Source organism: Lethenteron reissneri, chromosome 13 (genome assembly GCF_015708825.2).
Source record: "Lethenteron reissneri isolate LAM-NWPU_2019-01 chromosome 13, ASM1570882v1, whole genome shotgun sequence".
Lineage (NCBI taxonomy): Eukaryota > Metazoa > Chordata > Hyperoartia > Petromyzontiformes > Petromyzontidae > Lethenteron > Lethenteron reissneri.
The window spans coordinates 9,512,462-9,527,106 of NC_083791.1; the positions used below are offsets into that span (position 1 = coordinate 9,512,462).

The following is a 14,645-nucleotide window of genomic DNA, read 5'->3' on the forward strand; positions in this document are numbered from 1 at the left end:
GCGGAAGTGGGGGGAGGGGTCAAAGAGGAAGTGGGTGGGGGGGGTGAAAGTTGCAGCGGGTGGGGGGGGGTCAAAGGGCACACGGAAGGGGTGGGGGTCAAAGAGGAAGCAGGGTGGGGGTCCAAGATAAATTGGGTGGGGGGGGGGTGAAAGTTACAGCGGGGAGGGGGCGGGGTCAAAGGGCACGCGCGGGTCGCCATGGAGACGGAGCCACCCGAGAGACGCCATTGCAGTGCTGCAGTAATTCGTGAGGTCTTTTTAGTCGTTGCGAGTGAAGATTTCGAGTAGAAGATTCAACATTAATGCGCTTTGATACGGGACGTTGTCGAAGCTAGGCAAGTTTAGAATTGCGGCGGTGTTTTGAGTGGATGTCATTGATTCGTAACTGCATCGTGTGAGGAGCGGTGGTGCAGCGGTTAGCGCTACGAACCCGGTGACCAGAGTTCGATTCCCGCTCACGGCCAACACGGGTGACGATTATTTCAACCGGTCCTGGGCCTCCCCTAGGTCGACTCAGCCTCAAACGCGTAACTGGTGTGCTGTGTGAACATCGTCACTGGGGTGACAAAGTCGGCCGGGCGTGGTAAAGCTAGTACCAAATAAATTAAACTGAAAACTTAAATTTTAATCGCAACGGTTCCAAGAGTTACCCTTGCAAAAGTATGTTGCGAGGAAGTCGTACTTCGACGTTTTTTTATAATCGTGAACACCAAGGTAATGTGGGTCTTGTTGATGGTGGTGGTGATCGTTTCAGTGACACTTCTGACGGTGATGTTAGTGATGGTACTTTTAAGTTTTTTATTTTGGTTCAGGTAAAACCAATTGGGCAATAACTGCTTCTTTTCGATGGGGACCTGGTTACAGCAAACAAAAACGTCGACAAAAACACCCTAGTTTAAATAAACCTTACTTTCAAAAAACTTTTAGAGAATTAAATGGGGGTCACAAGACATCTGGGCCACCCTGTTTAATAATGTTCACGATTATGATAACGATAGTGATGCAGATTGAAATTAAGTCATTCAAAAACGTGTTGTTTATGATTATGCTGTTTATTGAGATGATGAAATACAAACTCAACACATTCGTATATTTCTCTTGTGCACCACTACCAATAATTTGTTTAATGATGATAATGATATATTGCAGTCGATTGCCCCTGACAAGAATGGACAAGCGACTGATGCGCCAGGCGGAACACATTTGGGGAGCACTGGATGAGCTAGCCATCTCTGACCCCACCGCCTACAAAAATTTCATCCAGCACCAGCTGAAAGGAGCTCGCATCCCTTCCTCCGCAGCCATACCTGATCCCCGGCAACCAGCCGTCGAGAAGCTCCGGGCAGTCGCAGCCCCGCGTGGGACATTTCCAGCAACGATTCTCACGCGACCGCCTGGCGAAGAAGAGGAGGGCATCGGCGACGGCGAGGAGGGCTCCCGGTTGGCACTGAAGCTCACCGCTTCGCCCGCATGTAAGAGGAGGAACAATGGGAAACTGCTGATTGAGGAACTGCCCACATCTCCGCCGGAGAGGCCAGAACCCACGCCAATTGATTGCACGGAAGCCGGGCTTGCGAAGGAAAGACTGCAGGTGCAGGTGACCAATGGTTTGGCGTGAGGCTCGCGTGCTTGCCATCTCGTTCTGATAGCAGTAATAGCGATCATCGCGCATTTATCTGCGATATTTTGATGCGTCTTCTTGGTTCTTTCGGTAAAGTCACGTAGAATGGAAATAATAAAATAATAAAAATAAACACGCATCAAAATTTCGATTTAAAGCTTTCGTGACTGCATGGATTCATCTTTTTGGTTTTTTCGGTAAAGTCACGTAGAATGGAAATAAGAAAATAAAATAAAGTAAATTTTTTATAAATTTTATTATTTTATTATTTCCATTCTACGTGACTTTACCGAAAGAACCAAGAAGATGAATCCCTGCAGTCACGAAAGCTTTAAATCGAAATTTTGATGCGTGTTTGCCTTTTTGTGTGCGTTTGTGCGAGTGAGTTAGGGTACGTTTGTGTACGTATGCATGTCTTTTTGATTCCTGCTCATGATGTCTCTGAAGGAACCCAAGCACACCGTGCATCTGGAGGAAAGCGAGGACTGTGCTCCTCGATACATAGTGACCGTCTCCCTCCCGGATGTAACCACCATCAACGACTGCAACCTTGGCATCAGCTTTGTGAGCACCTGACGTTTCATTTCACAATTCTCTCCCATTGCACTGTATGCAAGTCGATAGGTTTATGTTGTAAGTCTTCGAGCCTCTATGTGAGTTTTTGGGTCTCTTGTATGTCAGTCTATGGATCTCTTAAGTATGTGTGTCTTGGCTTTTGTGTATGGGGTGTCTATGAGTGGCAGCTTCTTTATAAGATAAATATGCCCACTATTTCTAATACTATAATGTGATGCGCTGCTGGTCAACATAGGCAGTGCAATATAAATAACAAATAACGTATTACATATTTCATTACAGCATCTTGATACGTGGTTTATTTCAGATGCTATATATATCCACATTGTAATTGTATAGTAATGATTGTTTGCATTGGCTGTGTTTTTGGGATCCACGTTAGGACGACCTGCTACTGGAGGTGCCAGGAAAATACCGCTTGCACGTGACCTTCTCTCGACCAGTCGTTGACGTCGCTGGGTCCGCCAGGTTCTCGGCCAGAACGCGGACGCTCACCGTGTCGTTGCCTGTTGCCACGACAACAACCACCTGAGAAATGACCGCCGCTTCCGGCCCAAGCTGCTCATATCAGGAAGACAGCGACAGCATTGCTAGATGCGCAAAATTACACAAGTTTGGAAGAAATATTCGTAGATTATGTAACACTTTCTAACATGCAATCAATTCTCAGAAGTATACAATTAGCAGTGCTGTTTATGCGAGTGATGCGTTGAAAAGAAAGGGCACACAAAGCAAAATTGGCAAGCATAGTCCAGACAGTCATCCAGCCCACAATGCACCAGACCGGACAACTATCTGCCTGCCAAGTAGCGCACACAGTACACAAGCAATATTGTCCCACGCCCGACTGCATAGCCATATATTAGTGAATTCAAATCGCATGCAGCGAATTTGTTGTCGAAATAGATTAGTCACGTATATGCCAAATCGCATAAACCGAACCTGCATACAGTGAGAGAAATCTGTACAGACGCTAATGTTTAGCTGTCTGGGTAAAATGTGTTGGCATATTCTTGGTTCTTTCGGTAAAGTCACGTAAATAAAAAGCAAAAAATTAAAATATAAAAAATAAGAAAATGTTAAAATAATAAATTGTTATTATTTGTATTTTTTTTCTATTTATGTGACTTTACCGAAAGAACCAAGAATATGAATTTGTGCAGTCACGAAAGTATAAAGTGTAAACCTGTTTGCATATTCGATAATATTGGTTCAGACTCCCAGAGGTGTGGGCTATGTTATGGTTAATGAAAAAGGACTGCATTGATTACAGTTACGCTGTATGCAATTGAGCAACGGCTTGGTCTGTTAGTGCAATCATAAATATAATTCAACTCGGAAAGGGACTTCTACAGGATATAATAGACTTGTTAATGTTACCATGCAAACACATTTGGCAGAGCATGATTCTCAATTCATCACATTCCATATAGAAAATACTATTCTGCTCTGTCGACTAACCGCACCATCTAGATGCTAGACGAGTCAATGTTGCTATTTTCTTGAGTATCGAAAATACGGATTGTGACTAGTTAATGGGAACTTAAGCACAGTTGTGTATTTTAAAAATGTAACATTTGAACAAATGCATTGAGGTTTCATATATATTTGTAAGCATTCTAGGAAATAGTACTCTGGAATATGAAGGTCGTTTGCTCTGAAATATAATCGGGTGGCATGTACGGTATTGCCACGATGTTAATTTCACGGTACGATTAATTAAATATCACGATATGATGATTATCGCGATGTCTCCCCGTGTGGTTGCATTTCGCATATTCAACATGTTACCATCTTGTTTTTATGCTACGATGGATTTTAGGCACAAATAATGTTTAACCAAAAAGGTATTCAACTGGAGTTTGCTCAACATAAGCTCGTCGTGAATTTTATCAACTATTATTTTACTAGGTAAGGCCCACTGAGCCAATAGAGCTATTTTTCAGATGAACCTTATGACGGGGTCCCGAATAAGCGGAAGTCAAAATCCTAATTAATTTATTTTTGGCGACTCCATCCCACCGCGCACATAAACGCCGCGACCCACCTGGCGTAGATCATTGTCATGTCCTCGCTTCGCTTGGACGAATGCGCAGAAGAAACACAACTTTGATTAGCACATCGTGTAGAGCTCGTCGAGAGGAATAGATTGCCGTATCGTTCGCCTTTAACAGACATAAATATGACGTCGCAACGCAGTTTATGCAAGAGCCGGGGGCTTATGGGACCCTGGGGTCCCGCCAGCTGGCTACAAATGATAGCTCAACGAAGTGGATTACGTGGAAATTTATAGCAGCCAAATACTCTGAATGCATGTTTATCATTTTATTTGATTTCACCTTTATTTAACCAGGTAAAAACAATCCCTTGAGGTTAAAAACCTCTTCTGCAAGGGGGACCCCTCCTACGTGATTTTACCGAAAGAACCAATAATAAGAGTTAACTATGCATTGAAATATATATTGCGTACATTTACAACCGGCACCAGTGAATGGACCTGAACAATAACGGTACATTTACAGGGTGCTTCAAAAAAATGTGAACACTTCCGAGAATTTGCAACAACACCACAACAAATGTGTGTGCCTCCGGGCCCTGGAGACCACCTGGAGAAGATTCCAGGCACGCGTTGACAACGATGGTGAACAAGTGGGGAGAACCTTTGACTTTTTGAAGCGATTACCATGACGTTTGTTATCGTGTTACAGTGTAGAATTATGCGTTATTTTTCCCATTAAAAACGATAGTCCCGTATAAGTGTTAACCTTTATACAGGTAGAACCTCTGGTTACACCAGCCCACGGATTATTGTGTCCGTCCGTTCGTCGTGCTGGGTGGGGCTGGGTGGGGAGAGAGGGGCTGGTCACCCCGTGGTGCCCTTATAAAACTCAACGTTTAACCTACTCACGCCGGCTTGTGCCCGCCCTCACAGTCGAGCACATTTGCGGAATACACCACGCCGCCGTTGACCCTGGCCATTGACCGAGCAACCCAACGTTCCTACCAGCTCCCTTCGCAGGAATGTGTTTTGAAGCACCCTGTATAAACTAGTCGTCGGTGAATATGAACTTGACCATAGTGAGAAATACAATAAGCGCCTCTTGATGGCCGCTTAACTATAGTGGTAAATCTTGACTTAAAGCTTTCGTGACTCCAGGAATTCATATTCTTTGGGTCTTTCGGTAAAGCCACGTAGAAAAAAATAAAATAATAACAATATCACGACCTTTCAATTGCAACACAAGCAATCGTCAACAGGTGAAAAAATATAGCGGGAGAGCTGCTGAGGCAGGGTGTTATAAAGGTTTTAGATGGGTGTGGCCAAGGGTACATAGGCGGGGCTAGAGAAATTATCCGCCCATTTACCAAGGACAATTTGCAAAGTGATAATTGTTTTTTTTACCCTTCTATCTGGCAACAAAACTGACACCTTTTTACAAGGAGTCATGTTTGCATAGACCGCAATACCTGCAGTGCACATTATCAGAGTTATGTCTTTTGTTTGTATTATGACTGCAGGTATTGCGGTCTATGCAAACATGACTCCTTGTAAAAAGGTGTCAGTTTTGTTGCCAGATAGAAGAGTAAAAAAACAATTATCATTTTTACTGGCAAATGAGGTTCCCATGGAATATGCAAAGTGTTAGGAGATCTCGCGAGAGTGAGAGAGGCTATGGGCGGGGCATAAGCGGCAAGGCGCGCCATACTCTCGCGAGATCTTGGGAGGGGTGAGATCTCGCCCCTTGCCCGCGAGCCCGGGAAACCCCGCGCCTCCCCCCCCCCTCTCTCTCTCGCCTCTTGCACCGCGCGCCATCACGGTTCGTTCCGTCGGGAGCTCCGCCGCTTTCCATGTTGTGTTCGCGTTGTCTTTCCCACCTTGCGATCATCGCCCTCGCGACGAGCGGCGTCGCGCCTCGGTCGCTCGCACAGCGCCTCGGATTGTTTAAATTGTTAAAATATCGCGTGTAAGGTTTGTGCTCCCCTAATTGTTACGGGGGTTATGGCCGGGTTAGGCTTTGTTGAGGCCTTTTCGCCCTCGGGGCACTGAGGCCGTGGTCGTCGTCCTCTCGCGTGCATTGGTTCGGTGCCCCCGAGGCGGATTGCATTCGCAAAACCCCGAGCGGTTAAAATTTTAAACACATTTTTAAAATTGTGTGGTGGGCTGATTGTCTTCTTGACAGATTGTGAGTGTGGATTTACTCTCCCAACGCACCGGTGTGCTGTACTAGTAACGAATTGGTATATTCTGTTTACGTGACAAACCTTACGAATTAGCGGTGGCGGGTTTAACGACGCATTTACACGATATAACCCCAAAGAAAGCCATATTATGGATGCTAATTGTCTTAATTATTGATGTCTTGCCGTTTATTTTATTTGTGGCTGTCTGAGTGGTTTTCATTTTGAGATTTCGTATCGTAAGCCGACAGGTTTGGTGATGTAGATGATGCGAACACGTGGCAGCGTGCAGCTTAACACTCGTTGAGTTTGGGTAGACAATGTAACCTTTCTGTTGGCTACATTAGACATTTTAATCTTGCTTTATGCGACGCTCTTAATGAATACAACTTTAATGTTTAATACATTGCGCTTGTAACACAACAAAACAACACTGAGCGCACGTCTGAGTCGTGAGGTGGTTTAAGTTCATGGCGAGTTCCAAACACTAGCCCCCTATATAACCCATTCAATCACCTTGAATAGTAATAACCGATCTGTGCTCCCCTTGGTGGGTGTCGATTTGTGCTCGGGAACAGAGGACCATTCACACATTTTAACATCTTCGTGCGAGAGCTTGTATGTACAAATATATAGAAACTCCCTGAAGCTGACTTGTATCCTAACTCTGCCGGTCCCCCTCTCTGTGTGTGCTGTGTTTGTGGCCCCGCTACCCCGACCCCCACCACCCTCGCTGCAGATGCCGGGCATCACAGTGAAGGACGTGAACCAGCAGGAGTTTGTGAAGGCCCTCGCTGCCTTCCTCAAGAAGTGAGTGGGCCGCCGCCGCCGTCCTTCCCCCCCGAGCCTCTCTGGGCAATGGAAAATGTTAATTTAACACAGGGACGGGGAACGTTTTTTCTGCCAAGAGCCATTTGGATATTTATAACATCATTCGTGGGCCATACAACATTATCAACTTAAAAATTAGACTGTTATATTTGGTCAAATATTTAATTAACTCCTAATGTGATGGCTGGAACTGCTTCTCTTTGGTGAGGCGTGTGATGTTAGCTGGTGTTGATGTTGCTACTCGCAACTGCTTTTCCAGGTTTGTTTGCTCCTAGATTTATTGAATTTAGTAGTAGTAGGCCTTCGTGACCAATATTATTAATGGTTAAAGTAATTTTTTGGTTGGGTCGCGTAAATATAAATGTGTCTGTTAAACCCGCCACCAGCCGACACATCCAGATAGTAAGGTTTGTCACGTAGCAAAACGTGCCAATTCGTTGACTACTGAAGCTCACCCAGCGTGTTGGAGAGTAAGCTCATAACGTTTACAATTTGAGCACTGATGTTTCGGGGAATGGGAATATCTCGCGCTGCCTCCAACAACAACCAACTAGCATCGTAGGAAACATTGGCGTGTTACCTCGTGCACCAGTTTACGCTATGGTTTTGTAGGAACAAGCAGTTGTACGGTGTGTCTCGGCGTAGCGTCACACAAGGCGGGATGCTGCTGGATGCTTCTAGATGCTACCCCCGATATTTATTATAACGCGATTTTACCACAACGCGCTCTTCTTCAGAAACGCAACTACCACCGCATCATAGGAAAACAGGCTGGATTGAGTTTTTATTATTGACAGAACCAGCCCCCGCCCACGATGCTCGTAATTGAGAGATTGGTGTGTGTGTGTCTCGCCTGTGCTCCAGGTCGGGCAAGCTGAAGAAGCCCGACTGGGTGGATACAGTGAAGTTGGCCAAACACAAGGAGCTGGCGCCCTACGATGGGGACTGGTACTACGTGCGCGCTGGTACGAGCACAATCTTGCGCACGCAACCGAATGTACACTCAACACGCGGGCGTGGGCGCGCACACACCACCCTCCCCACTTCAAGCCGTATAAACTAGTTGGCATGTAATGTACACATGTGGAACTTATTTCACACTGTACGTAGCCAACCGTGCTAATTGGAGGTGCAGAGGTGATGACTACCTAAGCCCAGCGGTTCGATCGCCACAATTCAGTGTATCATTTCGATTCAAGATTCTTTTCAGGGCCCAATCACTGACTCTTCCCCCCCCCCCCCCGTGCCCCGTGGTTCTCCCCAACCTCGCGGGTCAAGCCGTATAAACTAGTTGGCATGTAATTGAGTATCCATAAACCCAGCGGTTCGATCGCCACAATCCATTGTATCGATTTGATTCACGATTCTTATCATGACCCAATTACTGACTCTTCTCTCCCCCCGTGCCCCTCCCCACCAGCCTCGGTGGTGAGACACTTGTACCTGCGCGGCGGCGTCGGGGTCGGCGCCATGACCAAGATCTACGGCGGTCGGCAGCGCAACGGCACCAAGCCGAGCCACTTCTCGCGCGGCTCCAAGAACGTCGCTCGCAAGGTCCTGCAGTCCCTCGAGAGCCTCAAGATGGTGGAGAAGGATCCCACCGGGTGAGAAGCCCAATCCAGCAACCGCACGGACGCCACCGCGCACATTTGCATGGCGACACGGTCACCCGCATCCCCCACGGCGTCGAGCTGGGTTTGCGCGTCATGCCTGCCTGCCAAATCGCCTGCCACCTCAGCCGTAATTGCCCGAGATACGCCGTGATTCCATCATGCTTTGGTTGAAAAGTTTTTCTGGCTGGCTGGTGGGACGGAGTGAGGGAGGCGACGGATGGATGGACACGTATAAAGAAAGTGTGGGCATAGGTTTCAACCAATTGGGGCTGTGCTTCCGATAGACATACTTTTGTCCACCTTTCTTGGCAAGGGAGTAATGCTTACGGTTTTGGACGTGTGCATTCATTTCCTTCTACGTGTAAAATTATTGGTGTGTTCCAGGCTTAAGCCCAGATTGTCAAGAAAGGACACCCCGTACGTATTGGGGCGAATTATACATTTTAACTTTTCAGATTGGCCACTTTGCTTAGCTACAAGTGTACAAGGGGCGTAGTGGCTCGCACACTGGACTATGATCCGAAAAGGTTGGGTTAAATTCCTGCTGCAAGATCACATCAGTGGAAATTGGTATCGATAACCGTTAACAGTACTAGGCCTCTACTGCATTAACTCTGCCTTAAAATTGAGTACCAGAGGACGTTTGTTTATGCAAGTGTCCGTGGGTAGGGGTGCTGTGGCAACTGTGTGCTGTGAGATGCGGCTTACCCATTCTCCACACCAGGCTGTGATTATTCTTGGCAATCGATGTTTCTACGTAGTCTGGGCCTCCCTTAGGTCTCCTCGGCATATAATGATCACTTTACACCAATGTGTCGGAGATATTAGCCGTGGCCTGAAATGTACTCGGGATGCAGGGTTCATAGGGCATTGCACTAACAGCTTGCGCCAAGCGCTTCGTCCAGAATTTAGATAAAGTGCGTATATCTGATTCCGTCTAAGATTGGGTGATCCCATTTACAGATACTGCACTAAATAGTGAGAGATCACAAAGAAAATATAATTTTAGGAAGTCTATGTCAATAACATTCTCTGTAAAGTATCACTTTCATAAAATTCAGTTGCCTGTTGAGAGTCAATGGATCATTCGAAGTCACACTCACAATATCTTAACTCAGGAAATACTCACCGAGTCTCAGACTCTCACGAGGGTTCTGCATCGAGATGTTTGGCATCATTTGCCTTAAATGAGCATTTGGCTTCATGTGGGAGGAAACTCGGCAACCCGGAGAAATCTCACCCATTTGAGAGCATTGCACTCAAAGCTCTGCTCGGGTAGATTTGAAAATCCATCGCTTTACGGGCTTCCGTCCGACCACCTCGCAGCACAGCGTGCCACAATTGTATGTTTGTAAGAGTGCGGTAGTGTAGGGTGGTTTTTTGTTATTTCACACTTTGCATGGGGGGGGTAGATGGGCAGCAGGTGTGGTGGTTTATCCGCACGCTGGGGTTCGGGGCGGGGGAATTGTGTCGCTGACTCGGTGCCGTTTGTGTGTTCTTTTCAGGGGAAGGAGGCTGACACCCACAGGGCAGAGGGACCTCGACAGAATCGCTGGACAGGTACGCACACTCGCACACGCGACAACCACCGTTCGCACCTCCGATTAGCACGTTTGGCCACGTACGGTGCTAAAGAAGTTGAACATACATGCGCCACTTAAATGGTGGCGGTGACGTCCCCACGGCACCTGTGCCAGGGTTAATTGACTGTGCGGTGACTGGCGGCACCTTGATGTGTGTTATCCACCCAGTGGCTCGCTTGTTGTGAGCTATTGTGCACACATACATGCAACGAGTACATTCTAGTAAAACCTCACTCACGTGCTCTTAAGGGGGGGAGGGCTGGTTATATTGAACTCCAGGTGCGCGGGAATAATGAATGTTGCGTCTTCGGGGAAAATTGGGAATGTTATGTTGAGGTTTTACTGTAAACGTGTTTACATGCAAACGTGCATACAAATAATCGCGTATGCATAATACACATGAATGCTCATTTAGCTACATCTACCCATACAGACTTGATCACACAAACATAAGTGGAAAATTACCAACATGGGTGACCCTGAGGGCACGATCAAACCTTTAGACGGTGAATCTATGTGAATGATGGCCTTTGTTTACACATTATTTATTCACCAATCCATGCCGTAGTTTAACCATCTTCAATGGCACCTCACTGCTTTACATATAAACTTGAGCATGCATTTGTCCTTTTGTATTTGCCTGCTTTGAGTTAAATGACTTCTTCATTAAATAAATACACCTTCATGCTGTTCCTGTGTGGAGAAGGAACCTCTACTGGTGCAGTCACGTCCTTGGTTTGCTACAAAGGGAAGTCTTAAACCGCTGTGCGTGACCTGCTCGCATGACGTTGATCATGAACCTGGGCGTTGACAAAGAAAGCAGAACATGATCTGAAAAGTGTGCGAAGAAGGGCACAGCGAGGTGCATGTTGGGAATTATACTGAATAGCTGAAAAAAAAATCGACGACCAGAATGCCGTGTGTCTGAGATGTGGGAAAAAAAATCTGCTATTGTGGAGGAATGGCGTGTTGTCGACTTGTCTAATTGTTTAGTCACCCGTGTGCTTTACTGGCACAGTCGGTGATGGTTTCTCTGGGCAGGGCTCAGTTGCACTGGTTGCCCATTGACACTGAATTCAAGTGGAACTGCGTGTGCTTTTTGTACTCTGGTGTGTGCATGATGCAGGTTGCCGGAGCAACGCCAAAGAAGCACTGAGTGCGCGCACCTGTTCACTCGCATGGAAACCAGATAAATAAAATCCACATTCTCACAATGCTGTCGTCTTGTGTTGGTAAAATCGTGTGGTCGCATTTGTAGAATGTTGTGGGCCGGTCTCGGCCACGATTCCTAAACCTCGCAACCCCTTATCAGTGCCCTACCTTATTAGACCAATTCAGACCTTATTGGGCACCCTGTGCCCTTATAAATCTCAACGTTCATCCTACAAAGTTCCATCACAAGGGAGAAACACAAATAGACCAAAAAATGTTGCCCTTATTGAAACGGCTGTACGTCACATTGACCTGGACTCAAATTACCTGTACAAGAATACGGGTTGACGGGTATGGAGATTCCCCTTTTTCAGAATTTGGTTTCACACATTGCAATCAAAAACGTAGGCGGGACGAAAATTTGACGCGACGTTTTAATTTGTCAGCAACCCGCTTCCTGGCTTTTGCGTTGCAAGTATTTGAAGGCAACTACTGCCCGCCAAGACTCCTAAGTAACGTGGACAGTCACAGAATTGCCACTCGTAGCCAACTGAGAGAAATTGGGCCAACGTGAGTTTACTGGTTTTTAGCCTTACCCATCAAGGAAACCTCTTGGGCCTGATGAGTGGGGCCATCATACGACTGGTCACCATTTATATATTGCGTACACTAAAGATGAAAGCATCCCACACGTGGAACATGTTACACGAGGACATATGCACTCACTGAAAATGGAAAGAACGTGAAACGGGGCAATTTTAGCACAACCATTTTAAAGTCCGTATATATTTACGTGCAAGTCTGCAAAAAAAACTTGGCGCATTTTAACACTGCTTGGACGGCACGCATGGAACTGCAAGCCCAACCGTTGGGAGAAAATCCCGAACAATAAATACATAACACTGATCGCATTTCCCATTCGGTTACCGAAATGCCACAATTTTCAATGTAAAAACGCGCGCAACGGTGAACGGCGCAATTGAGCAGCGGTGAGCGTTGCGTCGAGCCTGCGTGTGGTGGTGGTCTCGCGAGGGTTGCTGGATCAAGCCAAAGATTTGTCAAACTCTCAAACTGACGAGGTGGCCAGAGATGCACAGCGCAGAAAATTCTGCGTTCAAACCGGCCTTGGTGATCCGTTAAACCCCCCATCATCCTCGGGGTTTTCTCTGGGTGTTGCTCCTTGAAAAGGAATTTTCCAAATAGCTCAATCTGCTATACTGAAAGTCTCCGAGGCTCAATGCTTTCCAAGAAATTGCGTTATTGACAACGCTTTGGCTTGTAACAGGAACAAACCAGGCATCTCAATGGCAGTGTAACAAATGGACAATGCGGGAATGAAAGTTGGCTTCCAAGAGGCACTCGCTGTCGTCCAATTATGGCCATGACAAATTTGCAAAACCGCGTTGGATTCTCTGGTGCAGAGCCGGGACCCGATTGTAATGCAGAAATTTAGAAAACCGGTGTGAAATAGCCAAGCTATGCATTATAACTCATTGCAACATTTGTAAACGTAGATCCATAGTTAACTCGGTTATTCACGGGTTGTGAAAAAATGTTAGCGTACGTGGTTTCTGGTTTAATAGTAGAGCCGGGAATAGTTGATTATTCAGCTTAAAAATCGACTTTTGTGATCAATTCATCGGCCACCTTTCGCTGTCGCCGTTCCCACGCCCAATATTCGAAGGCGGGAAACCCCCGTAAAAGACGCTGCTGCTGATGCCCACGACTCCACAAAGTCCCTTTAAGAACCGATAAATAAAACCAAAACACGACCACACGCCATCATGACTTCAACCCCAATTCTGAAATTTTTTTAAAAGCCAAATTTCCGTAAGTATTTTTCTTATTTTTAATTCATCCATTGGCCCCGGATAATTTAAGAGTCCGACTGCTTATCACGCCATCTCGTTAGCGCTTTGGCAAAACGGGAACTTCAACGTCCACGTACCTGTCAACCCCTTATCAGTGCCGACCTTAACAGCGATCCAGACACTTATTGACCACCTCAAATCTCAACGTTCATCCCGCAAGGTCCCATCACAAGGGAGAAACACAAACAAATAGACAACAAAAACACGTGTTTGCCCGTATTGCCACGGCTGTATGCCGTATGAACCTGAACACTCAATTCCCCTGTGCAAGAACACGGAGTTGGCGCGGTACCGCGTTCATAAGCCGGCTCTGCGATGGCACGAAAGGACAAGCGAGGGCCGATGGTAGCTGTTAGACGCTCCGACGCATGATGCACTCAAATATTTTAAGATTTGCGTGACGAGGCTGGCACCCATAGGGCATGTTCGTCCTTAAACCCCCACAAACAACGGCGTCTTTTGGCATACGGCTGTTCGGCACTTTTAAGCAAACGGAAAATAATGGGCAATCTTAACGATGTAACCTTTAACGTCAATTACAGCACTATTACTAAAATGTTTTAAGTTCATAAAAAATCCAGGCGAACCCCTCTTAAATTACGAACCTGCAATTGCATGCACGTGATATGGGAGCACTTAAGGTGACGTGGCAGTATTTGTGAAATTGTTTCTCAACAGCCCAATGGCGTAAAAGTCGTGTGACTCATAACATCGCGTTCACTATCGGCTCCAAACAGTTGTCCGCTTGCATGGAATTCATGACGTGTGGCTTTTACAATCTTCATCATTCACAGCCTACCGAAGGCATTTATCAGCAAGACATGTCTAAGACAGTAAACACTTTTATCCTTTTAAATTTCAATTTAATGCTTTCGTGACTGTAGGGATTCATTTTGTTGGTTTTTTCGGTAAAGTCACGTAGAAGGGAAATAATAAAATAATAAAAAATAAACCAATAAAATAATTCTCACGACGTTTCGTCCACAACGCAAGCAGCCATCCTCAGGTGAAGAACAGGTCTGTCGGAAAGACAGCGTCTGAATGAGCTGCCTTTCTGACAGACCTGTTCTTCACCTGAAGACGGCTGCTTGCGTTGTGGCCGAAACGTTGTGAGAATTATTTTATTATGTTCTATTTTTATTTTTTTATTATTTCCCTTCTACGTCACTTTTATCCTGTCTGCCAGTAGGGCACTTTTCTGAAAGGGTTTAGATTTAGC

General features: G+C 46.1%; 2 protein-coding genes across 4 annotated transcripts; both read left to right on the top strand.

Annotated features, from left to right (window-relative positions):
* Window positions 1-192: 192 nt before the first annotated feature.
* On the top strand, window positions 193-3,942 carry PIH1D2 (PIH1 domain containing 2). 3 transcript variants are annotated; one of them, XM_061551007.1, is made up of 4 exons: window positions 193-335; window positions 1,150-1,597; window positions 2,069-2,185; window positions 2,580-3,942. In XM_061551007.1, the coding sequence occupies exons 2-4, from the start codon at window positions 1,169-1,171 to the stop codon at window positions 2,727-2,729; spliced, it is 696 nt and encodes a 231-aa protein (XP_061406991.1). In that variant the 5' UTR covers window positions 193-335; window positions 1,150-1,168; the 3' UTR covers window positions 2,730-3,942. The 3 variants fall into 3 exon arrangements, with proteins under 3 accessions (XP_061406991.1, XP_061406993.1, XP_061406992.1); XM_061551009.1 differs by having other exon boundaries at window positions 1,150-1,591; XM_061551008.1 differs by lacking the exon at window positions 193-335 and adding an exon at window positions 353-714.
* Window positions 3,943-5,910: 1,968 nt separating this feature from the next.
* Window positions 5,911-11,617, top strand: RPS19 (ribosomal protein S19). Its single transcript, XM_061551017.1, has 6 exons — window positions 5,911-6,015; window positions 7,116-7,186; window positions 8,072-8,172; window positions 8,628-8,811; window positions 10,326-10,380; window positions 11,530-11,617. Exons 2-6 carry the CDS (start codon window positions 7,116-7,118, stop codon window positions 11,557-11,559), a joined length of 441 nt encoding a protein of 146 aa, XP_061407001.1. The 5' UTR covers window positions 5,911-6,015; the 3' UTR covers window positions 11,560-11,617.
* The last annotated feature ends 3,028 nt before the right edge of the window (window positions 11,618-14,645 follow it).